Source organism: Chionomys nivalis, chromosome 26 (assembly GCF_950005125.1).
Source record: "Chionomys nivalis chromosome 26, mChiNiv1.1, whole genome shotgun sequence".
Lineage (NCBI taxonomy): Eukaryota > Metazoa > Chordata > Mammalia > Rodentia > Cricetidae > Chionomys > Chionomys nivalis.
The window spans coordinates 22,696,777-22,713,552 of NC_080111.1; the positions used below are offsets into that span (position 1 = coordinate 22,696,777).

The 16,776-nt window shown below is 37.1% G+C and overlaps 1 protein-coding gene across 3 annotated transcripts in view; it reads right to left on the reverse strand.

The window, feature by feature from the left end:
* Pclo (piccolo presynaptic cytomatrix protein) overlaps nucleotides 1-16,776 on the reverse strand; it is a 298,837-nt gene that overhangs the window by 146,675 nt on the left and 135,386 nt on the right. For all 3 annotated transcript variants that reach the window (XM_057758809.1, XM_057758808.1, XM_057758807.1), the window contains exon 4: nucleotides 5,679-6,404. In XM_057758809.1, coding sequence (XP_057614792.1) covers nucleotides 5,679-6,404 — 726 coding nt within the window. The remainder of the gene's footprint in view (nucleotides 1-5,678; nucleotides 6,405-16,776) is intronic.

Below are 16,776 nucleotides of genomic sequence, written 5' to 3' on the forward strand. Positions count from 1 at the left end.
TTTTCATAAATATATTCCGATTGTGGATTTTCCCCTTCCAACTCCTCTGTGCTGAATAGCTTTATTTCACCTTGACACAAGCTAGAGTTATCTGAAAGGAGGGAACCTCAACTGAGGAAATGCCTCCATAAGACCCAGCTGCAAGGCAGTCTCTTAACTCGTGATTGATGGGGGAAGGTCAGCCCATTGTGGGTGGTGCCATCCCTAAGCTAATGGTTCTGGGCTGAGCAAGCCATGGAGAGCAAACCAGTAAGGAGAGCCCCCTCTGTGGCTTCTGCATCAGCCCCTGCTCTAGGTTCCTGCCCTGTGTGAGTGCCTGTCCTGACTTCCCTTAGTGATAATGTTCTTAGAAGTGTAAGCTGAAATAAACCCTTCCCTCCCCAAGTTTTTTGGTCATGGTGTCTCATCACAGCAACAGTAATTCTGACTCGGGATCCTCCCAGATTCCTCCTGTTTCCTCGCCCACCCACATCTCCTTCCTCTCTCTCCTTATAGAACAACAGAGACAGAAACAAACCGGCTGCCATCACAGCAGCCCGCTAATACACGGTCTTCCTGAGTGGACAGCACTACCTCACCGCATCCCACAAGACGACACGGAGCAGGGTTGGGAAGCACAAGAGAGTCTGGATGACTTCATTAGTTAATGCTGCCTCCCATCATTCACAGCGAACACCACGGTTATGGAGGAAAATCAGCCAAAATATGATCTTCCGTAATTTAATTTTGATAGTTTTAATACAGATTTTTGAAGTTCGTCCTGACATTTTTATAAAAATAAGGTTAAGACTAGATACATAGAGCGTAACAAAGAAAAGCAAAAGGGAATGCATGAAGTGCTAACACAAAACATTAAAACCCTTTCTCTGCTCCTGCCGGTGTATGGCTTTCCTGTGTGCCTATGCATCCTTCATTCCCTTGCACTATGTTGCACTATGATCTCCCTTATCAGCCCTTCTGGACCTGCCTGCCCCACGCGCTTCCCAGGCTTCCCTCATCAAGTCTGGTGAGGCTGCTGCTGTGCTGCCCTCTCTGTTCTGTATTAAATGGTAGCAAGTGTGCAAAGGCTCATTTTGTAGACAATATGCTAGGAGTGACCGATGGAGAATCAATTAGTTGTTTCTCATGTGCTTCACTGGAAGGTTCAAAGGAGACTCGTGCTCACCAGGGTACACTTTGGAATGTTAATTTTTACCCCATTAACTAGATTTAGGTATATATAATCTCACATAATAATGTGTTCTAATTAACTACATAGTTTAGCTGTGAAACATCAGATCACTCAATGATCAGGTTCTTTGCTTCACTGATTAAAGGCACCTACAAATTAATCTTTATTACTGCTATTAATCATTTTAAAAAGGAATTGGACATATCAGGACTTGGCAACCATTTGTCTTTCTTGTAGCTAACTGGTCCTTGACACTGCTTCATTAATAATACTTACAAACAAGGGGAAATTAGATGTAGATTACAGTCTGTAAGACGCATCCTGTTTTCTCTAATTATTAAACTTTAAAATGAGTGTTTGAAGTACCACAGATATGGCCAAAGGATTCATGTGAAGGCAACATAATGTGGGGCATTTGATCACCAATTTCTCATTACGTCAGACTAAAAGACTGGAAACTTTTTCTCATGTGCTTCAAAAATTTGTAGCGGCATACTTATTTCAAGAAAAGTATTAATCTATTTAGTGAATTAATATTTATGTATAAAACTATAACAAGTATACTTTTGAATAATGTAGAACACACACATATATAATGTTATAAAGTATCTAAAATAAAAACTGTTACTGACTTTTAAAAATTCACTCCTTTTTATTTGAACCATCAGGAAATTGATATTTGTATTCTCTGTTTCACTTTTTACATTTAATACTGTTTAGAATAACCTCCGAAATTCTAAAATGAGAATACCATTTCAGTTAGGTTACTTCTGTATGCAAGTTTTATCACCTTTGATAAAGTCAGTAACGCCGCAGGCTCAGCTTTAAAATCACAGTGTTACTTTCATTCCGCTAAAGAGAACATTGTCTATCTGTTCCTAGGATCAGCATGCAATCCATCACACTGGTCTATAGCATATGGCATGATTTCCATGCATAGAATTTTAGTTACTTGAGCTTTGCTAATCTATGTATTGAAAATAACCAAAATTTCAGGGGCTAAGCTTCAGTTTTTTAAACGTACTAACAAATAGTAGGGATTGGAGCATCCCCTTTCCCGAGAGCCTCCCATAGCCATTACTGGACAGTAGACACGTCAGAGACAAGGCAGTCACGAGTCAGTGCCATCTGAAACTCTTGACCGTGCTGTACCTCGTGGGGAGCCTAGGGGGAGAAAATGCACAAAAATACATATGTTCTTTCAAGCGTGTCTGTGCTCTTTCCTCAAGACTTGACTTGAAGCCAGAGGCACTCCACACTGGAGGAGAACAGAAGTTTCTGAAGATTATAAGCGTTAGAAATGGAGTTCTAGGATTCGTATAAAGATGTGCAAAGACAGATAACTGTAAGTGCGTGGTTGGTTTTTCTAGACTTTATTTTAAGTGAGCTGATCGAGCACAGGGCCTCTCTTCAATCCTCTATAGAAAGTTTATGTTAGGATAGAGGGCAAATATGAGTAACTAAAGTGCTCCAATCACAAACAAGGCAGGCACTGCATTCTATGCCGATAGATAGCTTGACTATTAGCCCTCCAGCTATTTTAACAGAAATCAAAGCCCACATTAAAATCTATGCTAACTCTAGTTTCCGTCTGGAGGACAGTAGTTTTCAGTAGAGAATATGGAACAAAGACGGAAAGTCTCCTGCCTGGATATATAGGTGGAAATACAGAATTTTATAGTGACATGACTTAAAAATATGAAACTGAAAAGTTTAAAGAGGTATACTTTCAAATATATGTCATATTTAAATATATTCTCATTTTAATATATATTCATTTAATTTTGCTTAATAAATACATTTTGAAAATTTGAATAAAGAAACAGAATGATGTAGCAACAAAAATAAAAACAACACAATGTTAAAACAACTGACAAGTTGATAAATGAATATAAAATAGTACAAATATACAAGCTGTGAAAATTACCCAAAAGAGTGTGCCAAAAGTTACAAAGAGAGATGGATGCTAAGGAAAGAACTTATGTCAGAGGTGTCACAGGAGAAAAGTACTCACAGGTAACAGCTGTGAATCGAGGTGTTATAATCAGAAATGCACAAAAATCCTCACTCTGCTATTTTCCTCCAAGCATACTTGTATTTGGAGTATAAAATCCAATTTCCCTATTTTTTAAAACAGCCACCATGATGGTTATATTATCAATATTTGTGTAGTTTAGATAGAGGGAAATGGGTTTTATAAAAAGAACCTTGAATGTGGTGAGAGGCAAATGGGGAGGATTACTTGGAGTTTTAAATGGCAATACAAAAAGGAGTCAATAGAGGGAGCTCTGCAGCAGGGGGGTTGACTTTCAGTCATGGGGGAAGGGATGGCATCAAAAGGACAGCATCTCAGGTGGGGTTTCTGTGTTGACACTGCAGAGACACACAGAGAAGTCCAGACAGCTCCAGAGGGGAGAAACTCATTGAAAATAAGAATCACATTGAAGTGTTTGTGGTTTTTATTTCTCACTGGTAGAGGGTGGTGAGCCTTGCAGGGAAGTTATATTGCAGACAGATATCACAGGGTGAAAAACCCTAGTTAATCTGTTTAGCCAGGACTACACACTGTGGGTATGGGCAGCCTGACCACTCTGCAAATGTATCAAGGTGGGAAAACAAAACATTAGAATGTTTATGATATCATTTAAATGCAAGACAGAAAGCTTTAGTTTGATTTTGGAAATAGACCGACAGTACTGGTGTTCTTTAATTTCCTGTTGCTTGTTCACATGGTCTACAAAACCCTCAACTAAAACTGGAAGTTCTGCTGTAAGAGACAGTATAGAAAAGCAATCACTTCATTTGTTCACTGTCAATTTAAAGCTTATTGTTTGACAAAGAAGAAATATGACTGATATAGTTTCAGCCAAACCCTTTTCTATAGTAGGTTAGTGGCAGATAAAACAATAACACACACACACACATACACACACAGGTCATGTGCTGATAAAACTTACAATGCAAAGAACTCACAAGTGTATCACTAGGGAACTGACCCTTCCTGTATTGCTAAGGCATTTGTCTAGCAGCAAACCAAGGTAAAACAATGATTAAATGAGATCCCACAAGGACTAAGTAAAATGTGCCAGGAAAACCGATGGAATCTGCATTTATAATCATTATGAGAATAACAAACTCTGGAGCTCAAGGGAAGCATCAAGTAGAGATGTCCTCATGATCAGTAATGGTATGGAGGACCAAGTCCGGAGAAATAGAAACCTAGCTGGCCTCAGATTAGTGTCTGCAAGTAAATGATGGTGTCACATTACAGAAAGCCAAAAGGAGAGGTGGGTTCTACAGAAAAATGAGCAATTAGTCAAACATGTTGAGCTTGAATTTACAGAGAGGTCTAAAGGGAAACTGTCTACTTAAATACACGAAAACACAGTTCTGAAACTCAAAAATAGAGATACATGAGCACATGTGATTTTAAGGGTTAATCATGTGACTTCTCTGGATAGAAAAGAAGGAAACTCCAGGGGGGAAAATTGGAGACTGGCAAAGAAAAATAAGATAAAAATGGCAAATGCGGGACCCACAAAAAAATGATCAGAATGAGAAAGAAAAATGGTGGAGATGGGTGAGCAGGCATGTGTCACTGTGAACACAAAACAGCAGACGCCCATAAACTAATTATGCAATTATAATTTCTGCTTGCGGTTATAATAGATGTACAATAGGTAATTTTTCTGTGAATCATCAGTGTCCTCTATGAATTAAATTATTGAAGTAGGTAGAAGATATTTTGTGGATCTCTAAGTAGCTTATATTTTAATTCTTATGTATGTATACTCACACATATTTACATAATAAAATTGGCTTTTAATTAAAATTAATATACTTTGAAAGCACAGCGTTCCTTTAAAATGGCAGAATTGCTTATGCAAATATTACTTAAAACGGGGCATTCTTGGAACTTTTAACTAAAGGAAGAGTATACAAAGTATGTAGCACTCTATACTATGTGCAGATAATAACCAATCCTCCATATTAGACAAATGACACTAAATCATGAGAAAAATCTAGAATAACTAAGAATATGTAAATTTACTTTCACTCTGGATTTTAACCATGAACTTTTTTTTTTTTTAACCAAGAATTTTGTGGCTGACCACAGATTAGAAATCCATCAAAAAGAAAATCAAAACGAAGCAACAACAAAAACGACAACTTGCCTCTTACAAAATCTTAATACATTATTTTAGGTACAGAGAAAAACTGACTTATACTCCCATTGTGTATTTAAAAAACCAACAAGGAGCTACAGGGAATCTTTTCATTTTTCTATATGACAGAGAATTTTGTCTCTATGCTTTATGGAAGTTGACTAAGGCAAAAGGCCATTGCTTTTCACTTAAGTGCAAAAAAAAAAAAAATGTAGAGTTCTCTGAAACGTAATTCACGGTTTAAAGGTTTTCACATCCATGCTATCCGTGACTGGCTGAGGCACTAAGCAAACCTAGCGAACTGCGCACGCAAGACTGCGATGGTAGGAAGTATTACTTACTGGTTTGTCTTTGCCAGGCCCCACCAGGTCAGACTTGGCGCTGCCTTCCACCGGTGGCGGTTTCTCTGCACCGCTTTCCCTCCCTCCTTCCTTGGGCAAAGGCTGAGGTGTGTCCCTTGGCAGATCTTCAGTCCTGGCCTTGGGCTGCCCCTCTTCTCCCACTGCCTTGGCAGCCACCCCTGCTGTGGGCTCTTCAGGAATTTGTGCTTGAGCTTGAAGTATTTCAGGTTTCTCTTCCCCCTCCAAGGCCAGTGGCTTTACTTCTGGGGGTAACTCCTTATCCCCAGGGGTTGGCTTCTTTCCTTCAAGGGGTGGTTTTGCTTCAGCAGGTGCCGACTTTTCGTCAAGCGGCTTCTTTCTCGTTTTATCTTCGGGGAGTGGTTTTTCCTCTTCAGAGGGTGATTTCTTTTCTTTCCAGGCTGAAATTTTGCCTTTCTCTACTTTACTCTCTTCTGGTTTTTGATCTATGGTGACCGTTGCAGGGGTTTTCTCAATTAATGGTGTTTCTTTTTCTGGAATAAGTTTTTCAGTTTCAGTTTTGACTTCTGCTTCCTTCTTTTTATCTTTTACAGGGGCCCTCGGTGTTTTCTGAGACGGTGGTTCGGCAGGGGCAGGCACAGGAGATGCCTTGGGTCCTGACGATACAGGAGGCATTTTGCCTGTATCTCCAAGCTGTCCTGAAATTGCTCTCTGCGTCTGGCAATTTAAACAAAGCCATTCTTGAATCTGTAAAATGGACAGCAACGAAAAGATTAGGATTCTATCTTAGCGAATTAGTCAAGATGAAAATTGAAAATGTCTAGTTATTCTGTTGATTGTTGATAGGCACAGGGAAACTCATTGTTTTCTCAATCAAAAAAAGTATCACTGAAAAAACGTAAAAAAGATTATTTAAAATACAAACGTGGGCAAAATCTTTAACGACTACCAATTTCTATGTTCACCACTGCTTGGAAAAAGAAAGGGGATAGAAGAAGAAAGTTAAGGAGGACCCAGAGAAATACTTATTTAGAGTTTGGCACTGGAAAGAAAGCTGTAAATTTGAAAAAAAAAATTACTTTAAGCCTAGTATCTTAAAACTTAGCATTTCCACCATAAATTTACTTAAATACAATTATATTACATAATATGTTTCATTTTTGTTTAAATCTTAAAAAAGGTTATTTGAATTTAGTTTAGCAACTCTTTATCTCTTGGTATCAACCAAATAAATTTTCACCACGTTGCATGGAGTTTTTCAGAGTCACTCGTGTGTAATTCTCTATCTTCTTTCTAATTGATAAAATGATTCAATTTTTAATACTAATTGCATGTATTCACCAGTTAAGAAGGATAGAGTCATAGATGAAATTGTCTGCCACTTTTTTTTTAAAGTATTTTATTTTTCTGACGGGAATGCCTCCTTCTGGGACTGCTGCTCAAGGCCCAGGAGACTGGAACACTCTTCAGCAGATCACCTTATCAAATACAGTTTCATAGAGGGTTATTTTAGCAGAGCATCAAGTGAAGAAAAGAGGACCCACCACTCTGAGAACCAGCCAGCTTACTGTTTTTGCAATCTAAGTCATGAAAACTACTTTCTGAAAAGAACACAAGGCAAAACAATCACAGGGGAGGCAGATGAGAGGTTCGGGGCAGACAATATCCTTGACTTTTGTGTTCTGTATTTTGTCCTCCATTATATATATTTCCATATAAAAGATAAAGGCTGTACATGTTGCTTCTTTCTAATCATTACCATATAATGTGTATTTATTATGCAAGAAACAAGGTGGGAGGGTCCTATAAATAAGCCTGCCTGCTGTCTTATGTGTCATTGTCTCCAGATAAATTCAGTTTCAAATTGCTCTTCATCCTGGCTCCTCTCTCCAGGTGCTCGGCTTAAATCCCTTGCAGAAAAATCACTTACTGTAGCAGAATACGATTAGAGAAAAGTTTCATTTTGTTGCCCGCATTTTATTTTTCTATTCTTTATAGATGTTACAAATGGTGCTTAATATATTTGACTATTTTGTAATCTGTTAGGGGTTATAGATTCTTAGTTTCTTCTCTAAAGTACAAAGATAAAAAGACAACTCTTACTTTCAGTAAGCCCTGACTTAAACCAGTAGGATGCATGTGGGCGCCTTTGCTTTTAGTGTGTATGACCCCTCAATATCAATCCTTTCTTAAATTCCCGTGAAAGCATCTCTGGTGTGAACTACAGTGTTGTGTAACAATCTGGTTCACAAGTCATGGGAAGGAAAATGACTCGATCACTTGTCAAACGGGGCCGAGTAAAAGAGAAAACCTCCAGAACACCGGTCTTGATCTGTGCTATGGCTCAGAAGGCATTGCTTGATTGAAGCCCATCTGAAGATACCATCATTATTCATATTTTGAACTTGATGTTTCAAAAAAACAAAAACAGACAAAAATAGTCTCACAGGGCTGTTTTGAAACAAGGAGTCTAAAAATCACAAGCAGGTGTGTATGAAGCATTCTCATCAAGACATGTCCCAGTGTGGACAAGCTGGGGACTTTTAATCTAACAGGAATACAGGTTTCATGCATTTTGTCCACTATAAAATTCTGATTTTTTTTTTTTGTGAAATTATTCTTACTTAGTTGTCATACATTGGGTATATGGTAAGTACCAGAGAGCACATGGCTGTTTTTAAAGGGAGAAATCTGTTGAGAAACCGAAGCACTTTGGTAACCGGACGGTGGTATACTCAATATTCTCGTACCTTTTTGAAATTCAGGAAAGAAGCTCAACTTTCGTGAATCCATCTAATCCATTATGGCAAATAAAACACTTCATATCTCCAGTTTATTGCATGTTTGGTAAACTTATGAAGCAGTGGTGACTATACCAGAGTGTCCCAGTGTGTCCCAGGTGAACAGTTGGTAGAACAGCTCTCAGAGATAACACCCAGCTACAAACGCTGAAACTTGCAAGAGCTCCCTGCCTGCAAGATGGATCGGTGCAAAGGCAGAACAAATGTGGTGGGAGATAATCGGGAACATTTGGTTGGATTTGTCACACTCCACAAGTTGGATTCTATATCAGTCAGTCAACAAGGCTGAGATCCTGAGGCTAGCTAAGTCATGAGTTCTAGTGGGAACTCTATTATTATTATTATGCTAAGACAATATACAAGAAACTACCTCTTCATGGTATATTGCTATGCCTATGGAGAACTTCTATACACACTTCTCCACCCTCATCAGAGAAGCTTCTTCGTATAGTAACCAACACTGAACGCCACAAATGGACAGTGTGCAGAGAATAAGGACTTTGAAATGCCCAGTCCTATATACGGCATCCACATCACACTTCTGAAGCCAGGGCTCAGAGATCTGTACAGAAGAAGGCGTGGAAAGATTGTAAGAGCCATAGGGATGGATGGCCTCAAGGAGACAGCATTTTTCAAGACACAACAGGGCAGATACATCTAGAAACTTACACAGACTATGAAAACAATCACAAGACCCGCACAAACAACTCAAGCCAGACAAAATCCTAGCATAGAAGAGAGGAAGTAAGTATAAATTCCTAACCCGGCCCAAGAAGGTGTTCATGATGGATAAACGTGGGGAGAAGTTACTTCAAAGGGGTGACACTGTGTGTATCAACCACAGTGTGGGGCAGGCCCCATCCTCAGTAGTTGTTTGCTAATACAAATTTGACTCTTGGTTTGTTCATTTGTCTTAAGAGAGAGACTAAGAAAAGCCCCTGAGGTCAGGGATGTGTCAGCGGCATTCTTGAATGGAGGCCTAGAGAGGCCACTGCTAAAGCTGTGAACCTAAGCATGGATTGCCTTGGAGACCCCATGATGTTGGCGATGCCAGAGTCGTAGGATTACTACCAAGGAAAGCTGCTAGCGGGGAATGTTCCAGCCAAAGAGAAAGAAGTGTGTTGTCAACAAAGCTGAAAGGAGTTGGAGATCGGAAGAGCATTTTGACATCAGACATGGGAATTCAGGGTTTGGAGTTTGCCCAGCTGGTTTTTGGTCTTATTTTGGTTCAGTATTTCCTCGCTACGCTCCCTTCCATACATTTTGAAATGGTAATGTATATTTTGTGTCATTATATGTTGGAAATCTGTGATTTTCTTTTTGCTTTTGCTTTTATAGAGGAATTTACAGTTAAGAGACTGCTATAAGTCTCAGAAGAGATTTTGGACTTTGCAACAAGTTTGAGACTGTTATAGATTATGGGGATTTCTGAAGTGGAACTAAATGTAGTTTTGAACCATGATATGGCTGCAAGTCTTTGGGGGCAGTCAGTGAGTGGTATGTGGTAGTTTGAAGGGAAATGGCCGGACTGGCACTATTAGGAGGTCTGACCTTCTTGGAGGAACTGTGGGGGAAGGCTTTGAGGTTTCCTACATTCAAGATACCTCCAAGTGTTTTAGATCACTTCCTGTTGCCTGTAAGATGCAGTACTCTTGGCTACTTCTTCAGAACCATGTCTGCCTGCACTCTCCCATGTCCCACCGTGATGATGCTGTAAACCACCTCAGTTAATTTTTTTTTTAATTAGAGTTGCAGTGGTCATGGTATCTCTTCACAGCAATAAAAACCTTAACTAAGACAACTTTTTTATACATTTTGCAGATTTTAATGTTTTATTTTGAGGATACTCTTGTTAGTATCCTTTAATGGAACAACCTACAAGAAAAGATTTTCATCTATGCTATGATTAAAGATAACAAAGCCAGAAACCTTCATATTATGAAAATAATCACATTCTTATTTACTGCTTTATTATCACTTATTAGAATATAAAAATGTATCTCCAGATAGGGAAAATTCTGATAAGGAAGAAGCATGTAAAAATAACTATGATGATCACAGTATATTCAAGCACATTCAATTGTCAGCTAGAACATGTTAGTAAAATGTATTTACTTTAACATCAAGTCATCAAAGCTTGTTCAAAACAGAACAATAATATGAAAATCCATTAATCTTAAGAAGGGACTAGGAAATGAAAGCAATAAAAAAAGAAACAGAAAAGGGATTCTGCAGAGCTGCTCAGCATTTCCCATCAATAAGTAATTTGTTTTATGTAAGATTACAGCTGTAACTATAGCAACAATAACATCAAGTTAAATCTCAGAATTCAGGGCTGCCTGTTTGCTGTTCTAAGTGTCTTCTTTAAAGGCTGAATATGAGACCTGAATAGGCTGAAGATTTACCTATAAATTTAAACGATGCTCAAAATTACATTCACAAGCATTCTGAGAAATCACGTAAATAAAATTTAGTATTGATTTTCATTAAAAAAAATCAATTGAACTTGTTTGGAAACTAACATTCTTTCCTTTAAGAGAATTACTGAACCAGAAACTATAGCTTTATTTCAGCTGAAAGTGTAGTGACTAAAACATCATTCTGAGCCTTGTGCAACTTTCAGTTAAACAATAAAAGAGTTAAGCAATACTAAGCGACAAGTTAACATTTTTGATGGCTTGTAGATGCTCATAACATTATCAAATGTTATTTAGGAAAAAATAATTATAATTATAGTAATCTTTCTAAATCATACTTTTTGAATATTTTTACATATTAAGTATTGTGTGTATGTGTGTCTCTGTGTGTGTGGGGGTGCATCATGTGCACGTGTGAGTGCAGTTGCCCAAGGAGGCCGGAAGAGGTCAAGAGGTCATTGAATCCTCAGAGTTAGAATTACTACCAGGTGTGAGCTGCTTGATATGGGTGCTGGATCCTGAACTCAGGTTCTCAAGAAGAGCAGCAAGTGTTCATAAGCACTGAGCCATTTCTTCAGCCCTAGAAATTACCTTTAATTTATTAATTGATCCAAAAGTCTGGGAACAATGTTTTCTGAGACTTGTAATTTCTATCAGTACTTCATACTATCTTAGCTACATAATATTTCATGTACCTCAGGACCCTGCATTCTTAAATGTAATTTGACATCCTCAAATTGTTACTTTTACTATGAATGTAGTGTTTTTCTTAATTGTGAAAGAGAAAAAATACAATTGAAAGATTATATGATATACATTTTCTAGATCATACAATCAGTCGTTCAGATCATAAAATTAAGATGCTAGCAATATTTGATCATGTGATTACAATTTACAAGAATGCAAATTGAACTAGACATGCTATTGCAAGTCTGTCATCTCAGCACTCAAGAGCTGATAGCAAGAGGACCAGAATTCAAGGACTGTTTATGCGAAATAATGAATTAAAAATCAGCATGGGACACACAAAACACCATTTCAAAATGAGATTTTTATTCTTACTCTGACTCTCTTAAAAATGAATGAGAAATATGTTTAAAGTCCACTTATTACTAAATTTTTAAAATTAGAATATACAGTTTCCATCCTATTTCTGGACTTTTTATGACAGCTAAAAAGGAATAACTCATAAACAAAATACAAAATTGAAAAATGTGTTCTTTCTCATTTGTTCATATATAGAAAGTAAATTATATAAAAATGCAATGCAAAATAAACATGCATATGTAAGACTGCATAATGAGAAACAGTTGCTTTGCTAAGTTACAGTAACATGGCTAAATAAATGGAAAGGATAGGGATCAATAATAAATCCCAGTAGACTAAGGGGAACTGAAGTTCTAAGGTCCTAGGGCCAAGCAGATCAGAGGTCATGCCTATGTCCCCACCACTCTCATGTGTGTGCACATCTGCAGTGCTGTATTGCTAGGCACTCAAGCAAGGTTGCTCTGCTTCTTTCTTTAGAAGTATAAAATGCACGTTTCCACACACACAAAATTTGTGAACAATAGTTCCATAAAGAGCCAGATGCTAACCAAATTATATATATAAACTAATTTTATAATACTTACATCTTATTATATATATTATATTCAGAGATTTAAACATACTGAGAATATAATTTCATACATTTTGTTGATAATTTTAGTGTTAAGATTTCTTGACTTAAGTCAGATTCCTTTTCTGTTTTATTTTCCTATCATAATGTATATGCATTTTCCAAAACTATAAAAACAATTTCAGAGAAAACTACACAGGAGCAGGATTGAGCCAGCAACCAGGGCTGGAGAGGGCCTGGGACAGTCAAACTCCACAGGAGCAGGACTGAACCAGCAATCTAGGCCAGAGCAGACCTGAGACAGTGAACTCCACAGGAGCGGAGCAAACCCTGGTAGCACTGAGCGACCTCCAGAAACATGGAGTGACTAATGGAGTAACTGGAACTGTGGCACTGACTGCACCACGAGGAGTAGCTCTCTGAGCCTTGGATCCACTGGTATCTGGAAAATTGATCACCAGAGTCACAGACAGCCCCAACTACATCAATTAGAAGAAAAGATGGGTGGATAAGGTAAGAACAAATGCAACACCACAAAGAGCAACATGACAGTCAAAGCAAACATTAAATCTAACAAAAGCTTAAAACAAAATATCCAAGAAATTTGGGATATCATGAAAAGACAAAACCTAAGAATAATGAGTATTCAAGAAGGAGAAGGTAAACTCAAAAGCACAGAAAATGCATTTAACAAAATCATATAAGAAAAATTTCCCAACCTAAAGACAAATATGTCTATGAAGATACAAGAAACTTACAGAATACCAAATAGACTGGATCAAAAAAGTCCTCTTACCACATAATAATCAAAACACTAAACATTCAGAATAAAGAAAGTATATTAAGATCTGCAAAGGAAAAAGGCTAAGTAACATATAAAGGTAGACCTATTAGAATTACACCTGACTTCTCAATGGAAAAAATGAAAGCCAGAAGGTCCCAGTCAAGTGTTATGCAGACATTAAGAGACCACAGATGCCAGCCCAGACTACTATACCCAGTACAGCTTTCAATCACCATGGAAGCACAAAACAAGATATTCCATGACAGAACCAGATTTCCCCAATATGTAGCCACAAACCCAGCAATACACAAAGTACTAGAAGGAAAACTCCAAACCAGGGAAGCCAGCTACATCAACAAAAACACAGACAGTAGATGGTCTCACAACATCAAATCCCAAAGAGTAAAAAAAAAAAAATACAAAAATTAACATCACCTACAAAGAAAACTAAATTAACAGGACACGACAATCACTGGTCATTAATATAAATGGACTCAACTTAATATAAATGGACTCAACTCACCTATAAGAAGACATAGGCTAACAGATTGGATATGAAAACAGAATCCATCCTACTTCTGCATACAAGAAACACACCTCAACCTCAAAGACAAACATATCCTCAGAATAAAGGGTTGGGAAAAAATTTTCCAATCAAATGGACATAAGAAACAAGCTGGTGTAGCTATTTTAATATCTAATAAAATAGACTTAAAAATAAATTAAATCAGTCAAAAGAGGTAAAGAAGGATATTTCATATTAGTCACAGGAAAAATCCATCAAGAGGAAATCTCAATACTGAACTTCTATGTCCCAAATACAAGGGCACCCACATATGTAAAAGAAATACTTCTAAAGGTTAAATCATACTTTAAACTCCACACACAAATAGTGTGAGACTTCAACACTCCCCTCTCACCACTGGACAGGTCAGTCAGACAAAAAATGAACAGAGAAATAAGGGAACTAACAGATGATATGACTCAAATGGACTTAATACACATCTATAGAATATTTCATCCAAACATAAAAGAACACACCTTCTTCTCAGCACCTCATGAAACTTTCTCAAAAACTGACCACACACTCGGTAACAAAACAAACTTCAACAGATACAAACATTTGGAATAACCCCATGTATCTTATCAGATTACCATGGCTTAAAACTAGAATCCAACAGCAACACTAATTAATTCCAGAAAGCCCACTAATACATGGAAATTAAACAATGCTCACCTGAATCATCAATGGGTCAAGGAAGAAATAAAGGGAGAAATTAAAGACTTCCTAAAATTCAATGAAAATGACCACACAACATACCCAAGTTTATGGGACACAATGAAAGTAGTGTTAATAGGAAATTTCATAGCACCAAATGCCTACATAAAGAAGCTGGAAAAATCCCACACTAGTGAGTTAATAGAACATTTGAAAACACTAAAACAAAAAGAAGCAAACTCATTCAAGAGGGATAGATAGTAGAAAATCAAATTGAGAGCTGAAATCAACAAAATAGAAACAAAGAAAACAATACAAAGAATAAATGACACAAAGAGTTGGTTCTTCAAGAAAATCAACAAAAATAGAAAAACCTTTATCCCAATTAACCAAAAGGCAGAGAGAGAATATCTAAATTAACAAAATCAGATATGAAAAGGGGGACATAACAATAAGACACAGAGGAAATACAGAGGATCATCAAGTCATATTTGAAAACCTGTACTCCACAAAATTAGAAAACTTGAAACGGACAACTTTCTGGATAAATATCACTAAAAATAAATCAAGAGCAGATAAGCAAATTAAATAGACCTATAACTGCTAAAGAAATAGAAACAGTCATCAAAAGTTTCCAACCAAAAAAAAAAAAAAAAAGCCCATGACCAGATGGTTTTAGCTCAGAATTCTACAAGACTTTCAAAGAAGAGCTAATACCAATACTCCTCAAATTATTCCACACAATAGAAACAGAAGGAACATTGCCAAACTCTTTTTATGATGCTACAATTACCCTGATATCCAAACCACATAAAGACTCAACCAAGAACGAGAATTACAGACAAATCTCACCCATGAACACGGATGCAAAAGTACTAAATAAAATACTGGCAAATCGAATCCAAGAACACATCAGAACCATCATCCACCATGACCAAGTTGGCTTCATTCCACAGATTTAGGGATGGTTGAACATATGAAAAACTGTCAATGTAATCCACCATATAAACAAGCTGAAAAAGAAAAACCACATGATAATCTCACTAGATTCTGAAAAAGGTTTCAACAATATACAACATCCCTTCACGATAAAGGTCTTAGAGAGAGAAGGGATACAAGGAACATACCTAAACATAATAAAGGCCATATACAGCAAGCCAACAGCCAACATCAAACTAAATGAAGAGAAACTCCCAGATATCCCACTAAAATCAGGATCAAGACAGTGTTGCTCACTCTCTCCATATCTATGCAATATAGTACTTGATGCTCTAGCTAGATCAGTAACACAACAAAAGGAGATCCAAGGGACACAAATTGGAAAAGAAGAAATCAAACTTTCACTGCTTGCTGATCATATGATAGTTTACATAAGCGACCCCCCAAAAATCTACCAAGGAACTTCTATAACTCATAAACACTTTCAGTAATGTAGCAGGATACAAGATTAAACTCAAAATACCAGTAGCCCTCCTACAGATGATAAATGGGTCTAGAAAGAAATACGAAACATCACCCTTCAGAATAGCCACAAATAGCATAAAATATCTCAGAGTAACTCTAACCAAACAAGTGGAAGACTTGTATGACAAGTACTTTAAATCTTTGAAGAAAGAAATTGAAGAAGACACCAGAAAGTGGAAAGATCTCCTATAATCTTGGGTAGGAAGAATTAACATAGTAAAAATATCAATCTTAGCAAAAGAAATATACAGATTCAATGCAATGTACATCAAAATCCCAGCAAAATTCTTCACAGATCTCAAAAAACAGTACTCAACTTCATATGGAAAAGCAAAAAAAAAAAAAAAAAACCAAAACCAAAACCAAAAAAACAAAAAGCAAACAAACAAAAAAACAGGATAGCAAAAACAATACTGTACAATAAAGAACTTCTGGAGGCATAACAATCCCTGACTTCAAACTCTACTATAGAGCTACAGTACTGAAAACAGCCTGGCCTTGGCATAAAAACAGACAGGAGGACCAATGGAACCAAATCAAAGACCTGGATATTAATCCACACACTTTCAAACACCTGATTTTGGACAAAGCAGCAAAAAATATCAAATTAAAAAAGAAAACATATTTAATGAATGGTGCTGACATAACTGGATATCAACATGTATAAGAATAAAAATAGATTCACATCTATTACCATGCACAAAACTCAAGTCCAAATGGATCAAAGACCTCAAAATAAAGCCAGCCACACTGAACCTGATAGAAGAAAAAGTGGGAAGTACACTTGAATGCATTGGCACAGGAGACCACTTCCTA